Source organism: Zootermopsis nevadensis, unplaced genomic scaffold, assembly GCF_977971745.1.
Source record: "Zootermopsis nevadensis isolate Lab colony 2312 unplaced genomic scaffold, Znev_1.0 Znev_ptg000017l, whole genome shotgun sequence".
Lineage (NCBI taxonomy): Eukaryota > Metazoa > Arthropoda > Insecta > Blattodea > Termopsidae > Zootermopsis > Zootermopsis nevadensis.
Window position 1 is genome coordinate 7,950,092 of NW_028259149.1, and position 17,585 is coordinate 7,967,676.

The 17,585-nt window shown below is 35.3% G+C and overlaps 2 protein-coding genes and 1 long non-coding RNA gene across 3 annotated transcripts in view; 1 reads left to right on the top strand and 2 right to left on the bottom strand.

The window, feature by feature from the left end:
* LOC110834056 (serine/threonine-protein kinase meng-po) overlaps positions 1–5,196 on the bottom strand; it is a 16,055-nt gene extending 10,859 nt beyond the window's left edge. Inside the window, exons 1-2 of the mRNA XM_022072844.2 lie at positions 4,617–5,196; positions 1,203–1,303 (exon numbers count right to left, since the gene is read on the bottom strand). Coding sequence (XP_021928536.1) covers positions 1,203–1,271 — 69 coding nt within the window. The 5' untranslated portion in view covers positions 1,272–1,303; positions 4,617–5,196. The remainder of the gene's footprint in view (positions 1–1,202; positions 1,304–4,616) is intronic.
* LOC147873649 (uncharacterized) overlaps positions 1–13,726 on the top strand; it is a 16,879-nt gene extending 3,153 nt beyond the window's left edge. The window contains exon 2 of the long non-coding RNA XR_015535483.1: positions 11,452–13,726. This is a non-coding gene — a long non-coding RNA (uncharacterized LOC147873649). The remainder of the gene's footprint in view (positions 1–11,451) is intronic.
* On the bottom strand, positions 6,203–17,325 carry LOC110834064 (uncharacterized). Its single transcript, XM_087350310.1, has 12 exons — positions 16,962–17,325; positions 16,603–16,720; positions 16,286–16,459; positions 15,698–15,804; positions 15,344–15,465; positions 14,763–14,911; positions 13,811–13,947; positions 13,013–13,246; positions 12,504–12,717; positions 11,514–11,734; positions 9,762–10,512; positions 6,203–9,209 (listed from the first exon to the last, which is right to left on the bottom strand). Exons 1-12 carry the CDS (start codon positions 17,046–17,048, stop codon positions 8,071–8,073), a joined length of 3,453 nt encoding a protein of 1,150 aa, XP_087206436.1. The 5' UTR covers positions 17,049–17,325; the 3' UTR covers positions 6,203–8,070.
* Positions 17,326–17,585: the final 260 nt, after the last annotated feature.

The following is a 17,585-nucleotide window of genomic DNA, read 5'->3' on the forward strand; positions in this document are numbered from 1 at the left end:
TTTCGGTGTGGCACGTAACAAGATCTTGACTCTACTGGTATTCTGTTGGTCTCTTTGTACGACATTTATAAGAGAGTCTCAAAAGTTCTCTCTTCTACAAATTATCTGACAGAAATGCGAGCTAGAACTGATATAATTAGGCAAAGTGTAAAATAGTAACGAAGTTACTCGTCATTGAATGTTCTAAATGTCTTACTTCTTAGAACGAAATGTTTTATTTAGTTTTCAGACATTTGTATTTTATGTCCTTCAGCAAACCAATAAACCACATTTCAACGTAAGCGTTTTGGAAGTTAGACTGGATGGCAACAGTTTTATAACTGAATAACGAACATTTCAAGAACTCCTCCTTATAATTTCTTCACCAATTTAATTTCTAATTCTTAGTGTTGTTTCCAGATACTAACTTAAACAATCTCAAGTGATTTATAGAGAATTAACGCGTAGGAGAAACCAATGGTTGATAAAATGTTGCATCAGCAGAGAAAGGCACATATCAGTTGACAATTGTTTACGAAGGTATAGACAAGTGTGGCTTTTTGGTATACCGAACGCGTGCCAGCATTTAGTTCACTTATACACAAATCATGCAAACATGATAGGATAATTTAATCATCAGTCATCGTGTTTCCATCTTTTAAAGAGATCGGTTCACTACTTAACCAAACCAGTAATTTCAGGCTTTGCAAGACAGTAAACCGCAAGAGAACTTAGCTGCTAGGATTTTACTTCCAATGTGTGACGAGCTTAATGTAAAACCGAATTAACAAGTGGCATTCTGTCACTACAGAAAGTTTACATTTATCCAGAACAATATACAAAGGACTATGAGTCGTATAACTGGGCAGCGAAAAGTAATATTAAATTCTTGCTATGACACCACGTAAATATTACTGCAATATGTCATATATTTCACATCTTTCCTAAAAATGTCCATGGATTTGCTTAACAGCAGCAGACAAACAAGGCAAATTACAGCTGAACACTAAAACAAAAGTAGAACATAAAATAATGCAATGAAATCGATATAATCAATAATAATAATAATAATAAAGAATACACTTATATAATATTACAATCGTACTTTTATCATTAAAAATTATATATATAAAGGTGCTAGTCCACTACCTTAACACATGCTCAATTTGTGTTAGAAAAACTGAAAATACAAAGTCGGCCCGTGCTTTTAATTTCAAACTCACCTTCTCCAGTTCGAACTCGCGAATTCTGTGGATACTGCCCCCGATGGCGCGGCGGGACACACTGCCCATCGCCCCCCAGAGCCGGCAGTTCGCCCCTCAACCTGTCACAAACACAGCACTGAAGTGAACTGCCTCAGTCCTTCATTCAATTTCCTACCTGTGATTAACACATTTACGTTTCTTATTGTGTTAATGTGGTGAGATAATTTCCACAACACCTCATAAAGATCACCCCCCTCCCAGAAACACAACGAACACATGACACAAATATTTTCAGTATAGAAACATCGAGTGAATATTCATGTCTCGTCACCAGAATGTAAGATGGCTGAACGCGACTGCTTGTTCAGTTTATTCGCTTGTTTGTTTCCAGACTTTGAACGGTTTGAAAACTGTTTAAATCTTAAAGAACTATTTCTCAGTTCTGCCTCATTTTTATTCTGACATGTCTGCGTTACACAAACCCAAGTCTGATGCCTCCATTGGCGTATGTTTATCTTTACAGAGTAAAATACTGCAAACTAATCTATTTTACAAGGGCTGCTACCATTAGACAGGTTTGAGAGGTTATTTCAATTTTTTAATTGTTTTTCAAAATTGAAACAGTTTGAAAAGGAATACAGGAGAAATTATGGGAATGGAGAGAGGAACAAAAAGTATACTTTAATGCGAATAAAATAACTTAAAAACTGTGTTGTTTAAAATGTCAATAATGGGCAGACCTACAATTTAACAAAAACGAAGTATATCCAACAAACACACACTCGAAAATATAGAGGTTTTCCTTTGATACACCCCCTCTCTTTTTGCACTAACTTTAATTTATTTTTCAGTCGTAAAGACAAGTCTCCATATTCCCTGCAAAAATAAACTAGGACATTCAACCTACAACATGGCGAGGCAGTCTAAACAGATTGTTGTTTTAACTTCTATTATTTATTTAACACCAAGATTTCTTTGCCGCTGGTCTTCACAAGCAGGCCTACAGCCTGGCGCATTAAACTACGACCAGCAGTAAAGTAATTGTGACTGGCGGCGATGTGCAGGTTTTATCAAAACTTTAAAATTCAGGAGTAACTGTAATACCTTCACTATTCAATAACTCGGTTTCTTTCCTGCAGGGCATATACTTCTTTCGTATGATTTTCGCACTGAACACCGACTATTCCCTGAATACTATTAACGAATTGATCTTTGTCTAGGAGAGACGTTCTGTTTTATTTACGGTAAGAACTGAATTTTTATGCAGATACCACAATATAATTTGTGTTCTCCGGCTGTCCGCATTCGACAGAACCAGAAACTTCTGCGATCCGTGTTCACAGCTATTTCGTCAATAAGAAGCCATATATAGTTTTATGCATATATATATATATATATATATATATATATCAAAATATATTATTATTTTTAACTATTGGACTTGTATAAAGTCTTTAAAATACTAAATTTGTTTGTGAGATTGAGATAAGAAATAATCCAAATATTGAGACGAAACTTAATAACGCATTAAATTCAGTCATGGAAATACCTAGTCTCCACATTCGATAAAGAATTTGATAATGTACATAGGAAAATTCGCGTGTCAAATCATTATACTATTTATCATAACATCTAATAAAATCCACGCATAGGTTCGAAAGTTAATTCCTACGCACACTACAAACATCCTTTTTCTTTGTCGTTAGAAATTAACATCGTCATGTACACAAACGAAGTTAATTTTACACCTGAATAACGCGGCAACTTCTCTGCCAAGCTTGTAATGTGAGAAGTCTATGTGGTCTTTCATCACCGCCATCTATTTGCATATCGCCGTCAAAATCTAAGATCATGCAAGTCTGATTGTGAATTTCGGCTGAGTTTATATGCGAAATGCAGCAGGAATGTAATATAAAGAAGAGTATGGATTGACACTTAAAGAAAGGGCGGTATATTTTTAGGACAATTTACGTCGCTTTCGCAACCTGACGGAGCGCCTATTAAAACCACTTCATCCTTCGGTTCGCACGTATGCCTCTCCGTCTGTACGTGTGTCACAACTCTAAAATGATTGAACTGATTTGTATAAAATTTGATATTGGGAATTTTTCTACTAAAATTTAAATTTTTTTCAAGATCGGGCACAGTTTTACTTGGAGACAAAGGTTCTTTATGAGCGTAAGTGACGAAGCGGGAAGTCCCACCCTTGGAATTATTACATGGAAAATCCCGTGCAATTGAAAAAGGTCAAAGGTTAAATTCTGGCGAACGCGCCAAAATTGTTACACTACGCCTCCATCATCAGGGTGATGAGTAAACCGCGCACAAGAGCGAGCAGCAAGCACCTCTGAAACGTCGGTAACGTTCTACCAGACTACACAGCGCAATAACCCAGAAGATGGCCACATCATTAATTTATCTTGTTTTCATAACCGATAAATGAATCATACCTCCATATAGAACAACTAATAAATAAATGGCACTTTTTTGAAAATCTCCCACCGCGCGAGGATTATTGTATTACAGGACCATTCAGGAAAATGTGTTTTCATTGTGTGTATGTTAAGCACAAAGGCTTAGAAAAATTTCAACGTGTATTAGTTAGCACATGACAGAACACAGGCAATAATGAAACGTAAAATATAACGCAAAATAAATACATAGTAACAGTATTACATGTAAAAGACTAAACATAATGGAGTAATGCAAATATTAATAAATGGATATTTTAAAATATTAGTTGACGAAAATTGCTGATTGCTCACTGAATAGTGTGGGGTAATGATCGTAGCACGAATATGTAATGAAAATAATGTTGTGATTTGCTCAAAGGAATGCGATAGTTGCTTTTTATCGACAAAACATCTTCTTGCGAGTCTAGTCCTTGATCAGAAACGTTCAGTTCAACTCTGAACGTGGCAGATTCATCATTCCAATATCCATGAACTCAAAAGTCACTAACAGAATGTTATTTGCTTTGGAACACTTAAAAGTCATCTAACCCGTGAAAATTGATTTTTGGACTTCGTCTATCGTATAAATTACATATAGAAATAAGAATACAACATTTCGGAGGCTGGATCTTCTTACCAGAGAGCCCAGCAGTTTATGTTCTTTTTACTTGAAGACAGAATAAGATTCAGCTTTCAAAACGTCGTATTTTTATTCATATTTGTAATACATAATATGGGCAAAAAAAAAAAAAAACATTATTACGCACCACCGTCAGAATCTTCAAACTCCATCACCTAACCCGATCCCGAAGTCCGTTGCAATCTCCTTATATAGGCCTATAGACCGAGCGAAGAATGGCAGAAAATGAGATCTGAAGTTTCAAGTTCGCGCTCTGTTACAAAAAGTTCGAAGAGGGAGGACAGTGTGCTTTAGCAGTCGTTTGTACAAATTAGGTCCAGCTACACGTTTTGTACTTACCGGTAGTTAACAAGAGAGAAATCGATTGATCGATGGATGCACCAGGTCTGTGTCCTTGCCTATTTATAAAGGCTCAAGTCTTCAGTTTTAATGACCGCTACTGTGTGCTTGTTTAGAAGAACTCACTTCAGTAAGGGGGAAACACTTCAAGTCTTCGAAACACTGATTTTCTTTGTTATACAATACAATAGATTTTTACCCCACACCACAATCACAAAAACAACTAAAGCAAAACTGATTTTAATTTTTAATAAGCTTAGAGCTTTGATTTCCAAAAATACAATAAGGGTAAACAACACATTGCGCTGTATTTAATAAAACGTCAAATTCTTCATGTATCATATAATATTTTTTCAGTCACTACGCATTGTTGTACCGCTTCGATTGTGTACTGACAGATACTGACGATCGGTTGTTGTTGCTACCGGAGACGCGGGTAGACATGTTCACTTTCTGTCGACTGTGTACTGAGAGCGTCGTGTTAAGAGTAGATGCTTCCGCCACTGTAGGGGGGTTTGCTTCACGACGCTTGTGTACAACGCGGAAGGTTTGTCTGGACCGCGACATACGACTAACCCAGGGAAGGGGCTGGATAGCGCTTTGGCCTCAAGCCATCAAATCTACTCTTCTCTCGGCTATTTCTGTCAGCGAATCCCCCAGCAACCCGTAGAGTGAACTGTAAGTTCCGACACTCGTGTTGATGTATGTACACGAAATTTGGACTGCCTGAAGTGAACAGAACTATAGGTTGTTTCGTGTGTGTGTTACCAGCTGTCCGCAGTCTCTCCTAGTAACAGTGGGGCAGTACCTTCAAACAGGCCACGACAGCTTTCCTTCACATCATTTACGTCACATTTTATTTGCGATATATAACGCTTATAGTTGAATCAGCATGGTTAAATAACCTAGGAATAATAACAAAACTTGGAAGTAGTATTTGAACTGTGTAATTCTGTATATGAAGGACACTGATGGTGGCTGTCTCCTGGAATGTTGTTTTGATCGCCTGATAACGGGGGCAGTAAGCACCTTTAAAATGACTGTCAATTACTTCGAGACTGCATGGTGCAACATCCCAGAAGTCAGTCACCTTTTTATTCGCCGCTATGAGAACCTCAAATATCAGTTATGAATGGGACTTCTCATGCCAGCAGAAACATTTATTAACCGATAATAAAGTCTAACATCATTCCGTTTTGCTATGAGTTTTGGGAAGACGACTACTGATGAAACTTCTGGGGAAGGAGAAGCATGCTGAGTTATCTCGGACTACGGCTGAAGTCAGTGACGTTTATTCCTCTACATTAAAGAACAACACACAAACAAAATGTATTTCTCTTTAAACTGGAAATGTAGTATGTATATAAATGGAGAGTCAGAAGGGAAAATAGAGAAGCAGTCGTGGCCTACTTTAAGGTATCCCTTGCATTTGCTTGATGTGACAAGAAAATATTAACTCATAACAATGTTTTTGATTTTGTTTCGAAGAGGGTATCGTAGTTCCGTGACAATACGATGATAACAGTCTTCTGAAATGCTGCTTCGTGATACAGAACTTAACGTACTTTGATACTACATGTAAATAATTAGACAAAAATATTAACACGTTTATTTCACACATTCAGACATATAAAAATATATCAGTCCACAATGGATATCACTTGGCAAACTACCTATTTACCTGCATATATCTAGTATACAAGTTAATATAGGGCAGAAATAGCCTAGTACATAATATTATTATTTTGGATTCTTATTGAATAAATAGTGTTTAAAACAATTAAATATGATGTCCAATTTCTACAGATGGTCCCTTTTATGTAGGATTTGAGGTTTTCATGGCAGTGAGTCTGAAGATGGCTGTCTTCCGGGTTGTGCCGTAGACTGCTTGGCGCAACGACCCAGAAGACAGCCATCTTCGGTCCCATTTAAGATTGACCAGGTTGTGGATTTGAACAATTGTCAACAGAAATAGAAATCATACTTGACTTAGTTATTCACAACTCAGAAAATCAACCTAGGCTGCTTCTACCCTCAGACATCGGTTCTTTTCTTAAATAATTATTTCCATAAATATATTAATTATAACACTTATATCCAAAGATAAATAATCTAAGACAAACAAACTACTGATCAAGACACCCCCTCCACCCTCCCTTAGGAATTATACAAAGTAAACACATGTGAAGAGACACTATAATTGCGTGAAAATATTACAAAATTGATTAAAACATGCACTCTCACTTTATATATATAAAATTTAATGGCTCATGACCCTCAGGTTGGAAATTTTTGTCCTCCTGCTATTATGATCCCTGTTCTCTCTGGACTGAAGGAAAGGAAGTAATTTTGTTCTTTCTTCACTTGAATCTGATCTGATTTCATTAAAATATTAAAAAATAATAAAATTAAATCTGATTAAATGAGTTCTGGGAAAATAAACATGTTACAACTGTCACATATCCTAAAACCCATAAACATCAATAGTTGAATTTTTGTTACTGTTACCAAAATACTTGAATTCTTTATTTATGGTCCTATTACAATATAATTACTGGCTCTGCTTTTGAGGTAGATTTCCTAATAATGTAACATCTAGCACGCAAGGTTCCATATTCTAACCACGGTAAATGATGCTTAAAGTGAAACACCAATTCTGTAAATGTTCTCATATCAACATCTACGGATACATAAATATCAAGATACATTAATAGTTGCCAACTGTCATTTAATTAATATATGAATACATAGTGATTCTTTGTGGTTATTACTGAGAACCAATGTGAAGTTTAGGATATGTATATGTTGTTATTAATTTTAATAGCTCTTCAAATTTTATTTGGATGAATAATAACTTTTTTTCTTCTTCACAATTTGCTACTTGGCAAGTCTTATATCTGAGGTCATATTATAGTTGGGTAAAATCAGTATACAGTATTCACATTTTTGGAAATGTAATTATTATCAGTATATAACATTAATAAGCTTTTAGAACTTTAAACCTACAAAGTAATACAAATGTACATGATGAATTGTAAAAACAAAATCAGTAATCAAAACATATTAATCAGTCTCGAATAAATGCATTGACAGACATTTAGAGAGGGAACCAAATGAGATACCATTAGTCTTTGTATCTCTATGTGCATTCTTACATCTGATATTCGTATACTAATACCAAGGGTTTTCCACATTTAACCCATCATTATTCTACATACAAGTACAGGAAGGCACACAAAGAGAGTGAGTAAAATGCATCAAACATCGTTACATCTCACTAGCAATATGCATATTACTAGTTTTCGATGTCGGAACAATTATATACATAATTATTTACATTCAGTGAATAGGAAACAGAAAAAAGTAACTAAAAAGAACTGCAGGAACCTTCACTTATTAAAATATCCAGAATGAACATCTTAGTTGAGCAAGACATTAAATAGCTTATATTCTCTTACACATCTTTCTTTTCTTTTTGCTCATTGTCTTCACGTATTTGCTGAACTGCTGAAACCGATTTAAGATCTCTTGTCATTGGTTTAACAACAACTGATATGTCTTTTGGCTTTATTACTGCTTCATTTAACAATTTCATTCCAACATCATAGATTTTCGGGTCTGACAGATGTGAAGGAGTTTTGATGATAGAACTTAAAGTACTTACATCTTCTTGGTCATTCTTAACTTTATCTTCAGAATTTTTTTGGGTCTTAATTTCATTAGAAATGCCCTCTAGTTTCTGGTTTCCAGAAATATTTGTATTTTTAGATGAGGCATTAGATATTGAAATGGGCAAATGTTCAAGTGGACCTTTGGATGCAGCTTCTGTAATTTCAACAGGAATGCCTAGTTTTCTTTCAGGATATAAAACACTACCTAAATCTGAGATATGTGAAGAAGCACCTTCTTTATTTGACAGTGATGAAGACTCTTGATCTTTCATATCTCCAATATGATAATCCTTAACATTGTATTTGTCCTTAGAAAGCAACGCCATGTTCAATGTTTCTACTCCATTAGTTTTATCTACTTTCTCACCTGCTTCACAGTTCTCCTTTTCATCTTCCAATACTACATTTGATATATCCTGTTTATTTTGACCTTTATCTATTGCGCTGGCAACCATAAATGTGTTTTTGTCACTAAATTCTTCCAGTAGGACATTTCGCTTTTCACGTTCATGACTCTCATTCTTACCATCATCATAGAGTTTATCATTACTGACACTGTTTGATGGGATATATTTTTGTTTAGTTTTTCTCACTGCGTCAAATTCGGAATTTACTCCACCATTGTCTTGATTCATATTTGCTTTGAAACTATTTTCATCATTTGCTAATATGTCTCTTCTCATGACTTTGGCCTCATCAACATCTGCGACACTCTGTTGCATGTTCTGCTTTATTTCTTTCTGAAAATCAATGACTGTGCCCGCCTTCTTTATTTGTTCAGTTACATCACTTTTCTTGTAAAATCTTGATGTATTGTCACGAACAGCTAAAGGAAGAGGTAATGGTAACTTGTTTGGAGCAGAAACTGGTCCATCCTGTGACTGTACTGAACCTACAGCCTTCTTATCCTGATGCCTGAAACCTACAAATGAAAATTAATGTGACAAAGGTAGTACAAAGCATTTAGGCTGAAAACTACGCAAAGAGATTAATTCCTGTTACACTAACATGAGATATGAAATTATTAAAACACAATAAATATACTTTTAATACTGATCCACAGGACAAATGTTTAAGATATGAGGAAACAAAGTAATGAAACACAGAACGACAAAATTTTGGTCATAAATATCAGTCACATACATAGTGAGTCTTTCCTTAATTTGCAGCAGTATTATCACCTGTTCTCAGAGAGAGATTATGGCTGACTGGTTGTTTCTCTTACCTAAGAAAATCCAATGTTATTGCTGAATTTGAGGTACTACCCACAAAGAATTTCTTTTTCAGTAAATCTACTTACCTGATACTGAAATAGCTGCTGAAAGTAGTGTCCTCCAACACCCAAACACATTTAAAACCAATGTAAAGTTCTCCTCAAAATATCACCCATTTGCTTTAAACACGTTCACCTAATAATTTCATAAATATTTAAACAGTACGACTAAACACAAGTTTATATAAGATTATTACAAACCTTGAGCTTGCTGAAGAACTGAACCGCTCGCTTGTACATTACTTGCATTTAAGGATGCAAGTTTCTTTGTTTCTTGTAGTATTTCATTTCCATGATTTGGCTTTGCTGCTGCTGCTGCAATTTTCTGTGCAGATTCAAACTTCACAGGCTGGTGCAAAAGATCCTTCTTTTCAACTTTAGTTTGCTGTTGTGCTGCTTGATTCTGTGGCTTCTGAATATCACTTGGAACCTTAATTTTATTTTCTTCCATTTTGACTACAGGAACTCCACTTTGAGAAGTGGGAATATTTTTAACCACAACCTCTGGAGACTGTTTGTCCTTATCATCTAACTGATTTTTCTCATTGCTTTTATGTTCTGGCTTTACTCCATTAACTTTCAGATCCTTACCTGAAGGACCCTGAAGACTATTATCATTTCTCTGCTTTGCAGCAGCCTGTTCTATATCTTTCTTGTGTTCCTTTAGTTGCTCAAGAATCTGTTTTTGTTCCTGAAGAAGTTTCTTTTGCTCTTCTTTATGCTTCTCAAGTTTCCTCAGCAATTCCTTATGCTTTTGTTCATTATCAGCTTCTGCTTGCTTCTCAGCTTCAGCCAGCTCTTCATCTTCCTTCTTGATTGCATCCAGATTCACTTGTTCACTGTTCCCTTTCTCTTTCTCTGCTGGTGAATCAGGAAGGATCTTTTTCTCTTCTGATAAACCCACTGCAGCATCCTTATTTACAACAGAATCGTGATAAGCAGCATCTTCAATCTGTGGAAAGAAGAGAAGTAGTACATCAGCAAACCAGAGATGTAAATATAAAAATAATTAAGTAAATGAAGGTACAGAACCAAGAAATTTCATAATCATAAACAGATCATACGAGATCGCTGTTGACAACGGAACTGATTATTTTTCAATAAATTTTACAGTTATGACTAAAGCCACATCTGAATGCATATGAATATACATGATGGAAAATAAAAATAAAGGGCAATTTCACCTTGAAAGAGATATTAACAACAGTGGAAAAAGATTGATACAACAAATTATGACATCAACCAGACTACACAGCGCAATAACCCAGAAGACAGAAATCTTCATACTCACCACTGTCAAAAACCTCAAATCTTACAAGTTATGAGCCCTCCCTCACTTACACCTAATTGGTTTTCATCATTTTTCACTCCACTGACAGAATTAGCCACAGAAGAATAATAATCTATAACCTGGTTTTGCGGTCTGAGATGTAAAAAATAATGTCTAAATACACTAAGATTATTCTGTGAAAACACAATAAAATTTACTTTAATATAGCCAAAGGTTGATATCACAACATGACTAGATGCAGCTGGAATTACATAAAAGGCTATAATAAGTAATGATAAATAAAAAATATAGTATATGGATAAGATTTTATCATAAATGGAACTTAGGACCCTGGCCACACGACCATACAAAGTATGTCCGTTGCAACAGACGTACTTTTGTACAGATGAAGGTAACGACACCTCACGAGCGCAGTGTGACGTTGACAATTGCACCAATGGAGCCGGAAGAAGCCGTGGTCTTGCCCCTTCATAATTCTATCACGGATGTCACGATGTGCATTACAACGGACGTACTTTGTACGGTCGTGTGACCCCAGCCTAAAACATTATACTGTATCACTTTTGTAATTGTCACTAAGCAGTATTGTTGTGATTTCAGAACAACTTCTGGGTACAACTGAGACTGAAGCGCATTATAAATTGGAGGTGGTTCATTCTAACCTGCTGTTTACCATCCTGTAATACAGGAGGTATTATATCTTTCTTCTCTGCTACAGCTGCTGATGGTACAGCTTGTGGTTCCACAGGCACTGGAGGTTCTTGTCGAACATGAGGCTTCTTGGGTAGGTCTACTTGCTGTATTGGGAGATTCTGTCCATTTGTGTCTATATTTCCAAGTACTGGCTGTTGCTTCAGCTCAGCTGTACTGTCCTTAGGTCTCACTGTCAATAGGGGAAGAAAAAAAAACAAAATAAACAAACATATTAATACAGTCAAACATACAACAGACAGAAGATGACTGTCTTCAGGAATGTTATGCCATGTAGTTTGGTATAGAATTTAATGCTTCAGAGGAGCTTACTGCCTCCATTGTCAATGTAAGTAAATTTCAACCAGACTACCTGATGCATCATCCCGGAAGACAGTCAAGGTCATACTCACTGCCAGGAGAACCTGAAATCTCACTCCTACAGCAGACATTTGAAGCCAATTTCAGGAACCAACACATCAGACAACTGCAACTGATGTCACAGTCACTGCATTCAGTAATGATTAAACACAGAAGCATCTTGTTTCTGTTCTTGGGTGATGACACTATGCTGTGATGGGGTTGATGTTCTGAAGAACCTGGCTGTCTCCATCTTCAAGATGGGGTGACAGTACAGTGACCTCATAATTCTAGAGCATGCAAGTAAAGAATTCTATGCTTTGAGTAGTGGATGGGTGGCCAATAATGACACACATCAAAACTCTGGTCCCTTGTGGCCTGTAACTATAAATATTGGTGCCATGTTTCTGTTTAATCACTGCCTTGAAAATGAAGACAGCAAGGTTCCCTGAAACATTCACAAACCAAGCAACCATAACAAAGTGTCATCACCTAGGTAGGTACAAATTACCAAGAAAGCCTGAGGACTTCTGTAACAACATTTCATAAGAAGTAAATTAAGTAAGTTATACAAAAATGAAATGGAATATCAAAATCTGTACCTTTTGACTTCTCATCAGCAGTTAATTTATCTGCTACAATTTCATTAGCCACAGGCTTTTTAAGTTCAACCAGAGTCATTCTTGCAATGCTGTCAAAATGGTCAGGCACTGGACTGACAGCTTCAATTCTGCCTGCATTTCCAGGCTCATTAGCTGCATACAAAGTTGCATATGTACCCAGTACAAGAATAATGACTCCAATAAAGACAAGAACCTTTGAAAAAAGAAAGAAATATAAATTCACAGATGCAGTACGACTGTTAATTTAAAACTGAGGAACACAAAAAGTTGAATACTGATCAACAACAAAAGCCGAACCGGGTTACTGTAAGCACAATTTACTGTGTATCCCCTTTATAAGTACTTCCTAATAGTAGCAGCACTTGTAAAACAGAACATTTTTCCATTTAATATCATTACTAAGAACTAGGTCAATTCTCTCTCTCTCACACACATGCAGTCATAAACAGTACCAGTATCCCCTCCAGAATTTCTATATAAATTATCACCTGAGCAAGCAGCCTCTCTTGGGTGTTCTTGGTTGATATGCTTATGAAAGCAACAGCTGGGAACATAACACATATGAGTACGCCAATAGTCGATCCAACAAGCCCTAGGACTAACTCAATATTAGGGATAAGCAATCCAACTGTTAGCGACATGGATATGATGCCAATGGTTAAACACTTGAATCGTGTTTCTGGAATATGGCTGCTCAATGTCTCATGATGGGGCATTTGGACCTGCAAACAAAATGAAATGTCTTTCATATATTTCCACCAGACAACATGAAAAACATGTAAAAAATGTTGATTTTAAGAAATAATAGATGTGATAGGTCTGTTTTTTGAGATCACTGGTAAAAGAAATGTTTGAAACAGTATTGACTAAGCATCTTGGAAGCCATGTTATACGTTCAGTTGGCAAGCTTACCATAGAAAATCCTTGTGTTCAGTGGATCCTCCTGCGTGACCATGGTTCCTGTGTTTTAACAGTCTTCATATTATACTTTCTTACAATTAAGTAAGTAAATAACATGATCCAAGACAGCGGTCTGCACTACAGTGGATTACATTATACTGTACTCTGACTTTATAGAGTATTTCACAACACAAATATTACCACTGTTGTTTGATACCGCATTTAAGATCATGAATTAGGACTTATATTTTAAAGTAGAGAGGAAGATAAGACACTTAAGAGCTAATAAGCAGAAGTGATTTTATTTTTATAAATTACTGCCTTACCTCAACTGACATGATACAAAATACAGTTTCACAGAAAATTGAAATTAAAATAAAATTTACCCTCTTGAAGAGAAGGGAATAGAGGCTAGCTCGACACGGGAAGATCGCCAGTGGAAAGCTTACAGCCACCGAGAGAACAAACCCCATTTTGATGATATCACTCATTAAAGTTGGGGTGAAACTCATGAGTATGTTTCCTGTAATTTAAAATAACAAATTATGTATTTTTTTAAATAAATAAAGTTGCGAATTAGATAAAGAAGACTATCAATCTTTTATGTCATAATAACATGTCGAATAATGCATAAATTTTTTCAAGTTCTTACACTCTAAAAAAAGAACTTCAATAACTTTCGACATACACATGATAAATGCAAACTGTATATGACATATAAAAGCATAAGTAATAAAGTGTCTTTTGTATTACTTCATATCATACAACCGGATTAAACAGGCAAAATGTTTTATTATAGAAATCTTATAAATAAAAAGTAACTCTGTTGAGCAGAGAGGGGATGAGGCTAAAAGTTGTTTAGATAGTTGAAAAATTCCTTGGCTTTCAAGGAAATCAAAGGCTCATTATCATGTTACAACAGCCCACTATCAGACCCTGTCCTGAGTCATTATGAGATAAGATTACATCTTCACATATAATTTCCTTAGATATAAACTTCATATTATGTCTCCAACATAACCTCCTTTCAATAAAGTCTTCTCGGGCGATCTGCTTTTTCTCCCATGTGCCCTATATCTTACAAAATACTTCTCTACTCTACAGCCTTTCTAATATAAGACATTGCCAATGGCCATTTAACATAGTTGGATGTGAACAGCTGGTGTTTTGCAGAATAACAATTATTGTAATGCACTGTAACCAACATTCCTATAAAATCAAATTTAAGAAGTCCATTATGAAATTAACATTCAGAAGCCATTCAATCATGTTCTTGAACTTGAAACAAGTACCAAACTAACATGTAAACATAATTTTGATTTATGGTATAATAATTACCAGTAAAGTTCTGGGTGCAGAAAGCAACATAACCAAAGAAGCCAACGCATATGTAGAAGGCAGTGCACAAGCTGACAGCTGCCCGGATGACATCATTCATCTTGTCCAGAGAGGCATTGGGTAGAGATTCATAGATTTCAAACAATTGCCTGTCATCAAATATACAACAATTAACCTTTCTAACTATGTACTTACAAAATATAAATTTCATATTTCATCAAAGCAAAGACTATTTCATTTTAAACAGGGAGGTATATGAAGATGGCTGCCTTCTACAACCCAAAAGACAGCCATCTTTGTACTCACCACCAAGAGAATCTCAAATCCTGCAGGGCAATATATATTATACAATTTTTTAATATATGCAAAATATATATATGAACAATTTTTCTGACACATTCTAATGATACATGAACACAACTTTTTGTGGCTTACTAGCAAAGACAACAGGTAATGGCTGGTAGTCAAAATTAATTGATTAATTGATTAATTATGAAATATTAACCATAACTCAGATACCTGATTACCTTAGTTAACTGAATGTATGCTCATAAATTATTAGCACTCATAATGATACTTACGTCTGGCAAAACAGTGCCATGGAGAAGATGGGAATGCACTGTAGCATGCCTGCAGGTCTCCAAAGGTACACGTTTTCCATCCAATCACCTGCAGCCAGGTGTGGCATAGCTTCTGCCATTACCTTAAAGGAAGTAAACAGAAATTATACAAATATAAGAAATTTGTTACTTTTGTTACATTACTAAGCATTGAAAGGCAGGCTGTGTGGATACAATAGCATCACTGAATGTCAGAATAACCCATGTCCTATGAAAATTTATAATTATTTTGCTGTTAAAAGCCACAGACCTATACTGTTAATGGAAGTATCATACAATAAACAATGAAAAACTGTAAGCAGCTGAAAAACTTACTTTCAATACAAGACAGAGATAAAATCCAATCGTGGCAGCACAAACTGAACTTAGGCTGTCCACATTTCTCAGTAAACCTAAAGGTAAGACAACAAAAACTGCCAGACCTAGAAATAACAGAAGGTAATTTATTTCACAGATCTTTACATAACGAAGAGACTCATCAGCATTATTTCCTCCGACAGTGAAAAGAGCAAGGGCCTTCAACATAAAATTTAATCAAAATCAGTTCAATGGTTTTGAAGTAATGAAGTGACACAATATAAAAGCCCATTTAATTATCCTGAAAACCATAAGACTCACAAGAAGTATATTGGACATAAAAATATGTGTATAATTTTCCTTTATAACTCTTGTTTTAAACACTTTTAGCTCTGATAAATATTTTACTAAAAATGCACACAGAATTGAATGCAGGTCATCATGTAAAATATCCATCACTGTTGTGTGTTTTTAAATATGCATGTGTGTATCTGCATTGTTATTAAGCAGAAAAGTGTCTGAATAATGTTATTATAAATAGTAGTGAATTACTCAGACCACATATACATATAAAAAATTATGAACATTATTGTGATGGTAACATACCTATCAATACAATATCCCTCAGACTTGCTGTGTTGCTGATATTCAGTGTTTTGGCTGCAATTGCTGGTCCTAAATCACCCACAACAACGAAGAATGCTATGCAAGTACCCATAAGAAATCCAATGATGCATAACTCTACAATTGTTTTACCAGATGGTCCAAATGTGTGGAAAGCTACAAGAAAAATTAAGGTTACATTTACACCAATCCCTTTAGATTTTTAACACACATAATAAATACATACAAATATACCTATAAATTTGCTCACAAGTACTGAATAATTTAAATATTCCATATTACAAATGTTATGAACTTACCAAGGAATTCAAAATTTCTTCTCCTTGCCATAATGGCTGCTTTAAGCAAAAAATGGCATGCTAATCGAGATAAGAAGCTACTCAGAAGAAGCATCAAGACAGAAAGGATGATGCCACACTGCAACATAAGTCAGTAACACAAAAACTGCTTTCACACAAATATATGCAGAAAATAAAAATTCTAAGAGGGTGTGGACTGGATTCATGGGCAGTGGTAGGCTGTTGTGAACACGACAAAAATTCGTTAGATTGTATAAATAACGGGAAATTTCATGAGTAGCTGAGCGGCTATCGGGTTTTCATTAAGAATTCTGCTCCATAAAGGGTTTTAATCATTTGTCATTAAACAAAACGCTAACCTGTTTGAAGCAAAATGGCATGGCAAGAACACCAACACCAATGATGCTGTTTGCTAGAGTCATTACAGTACCGGTGTTAGTTCCCATTGTTATAAGTAGCAGCTCAAACTTGCTATATATTAATAACTCTTATTCCCGTATATATGAGCAAACACATCATAACATTGTCGCAGTCAAGGTTATGTCAGCAACCATCCATACACATGAGAAGAAAATGTTGATAAACTTTCAGAAAACACCTTTCTAAGCGTATTTTACGTAAAACGTGTTTACATTCTTCTTAAAATCACATCATATTATATTCTACATGGCACTTCTGTTATTGTTTATCTGCTCTGATACCATATTGTGTTACATGTACAATGTTCCATGGTGACCAATAGGACATTCCTGCTTTCATGAATTTTTGGACAAATTTACATGTCTATTCCTATTAGAAATAAATTTGAAATAATTTTAAGTACTTAAGTTTGTAATTTATTGAACTAAATATTGATCTTAGTGCACAATGAACGAAGTGTTTACGGAAAATGTAAGAAAGTCGTAAAAGAATAGTCTAGTTTCTTTCGGTGAGAAACAATCTATATTGGCTATTCTGCTAGAGAGAAGTGCATAAATATAAGT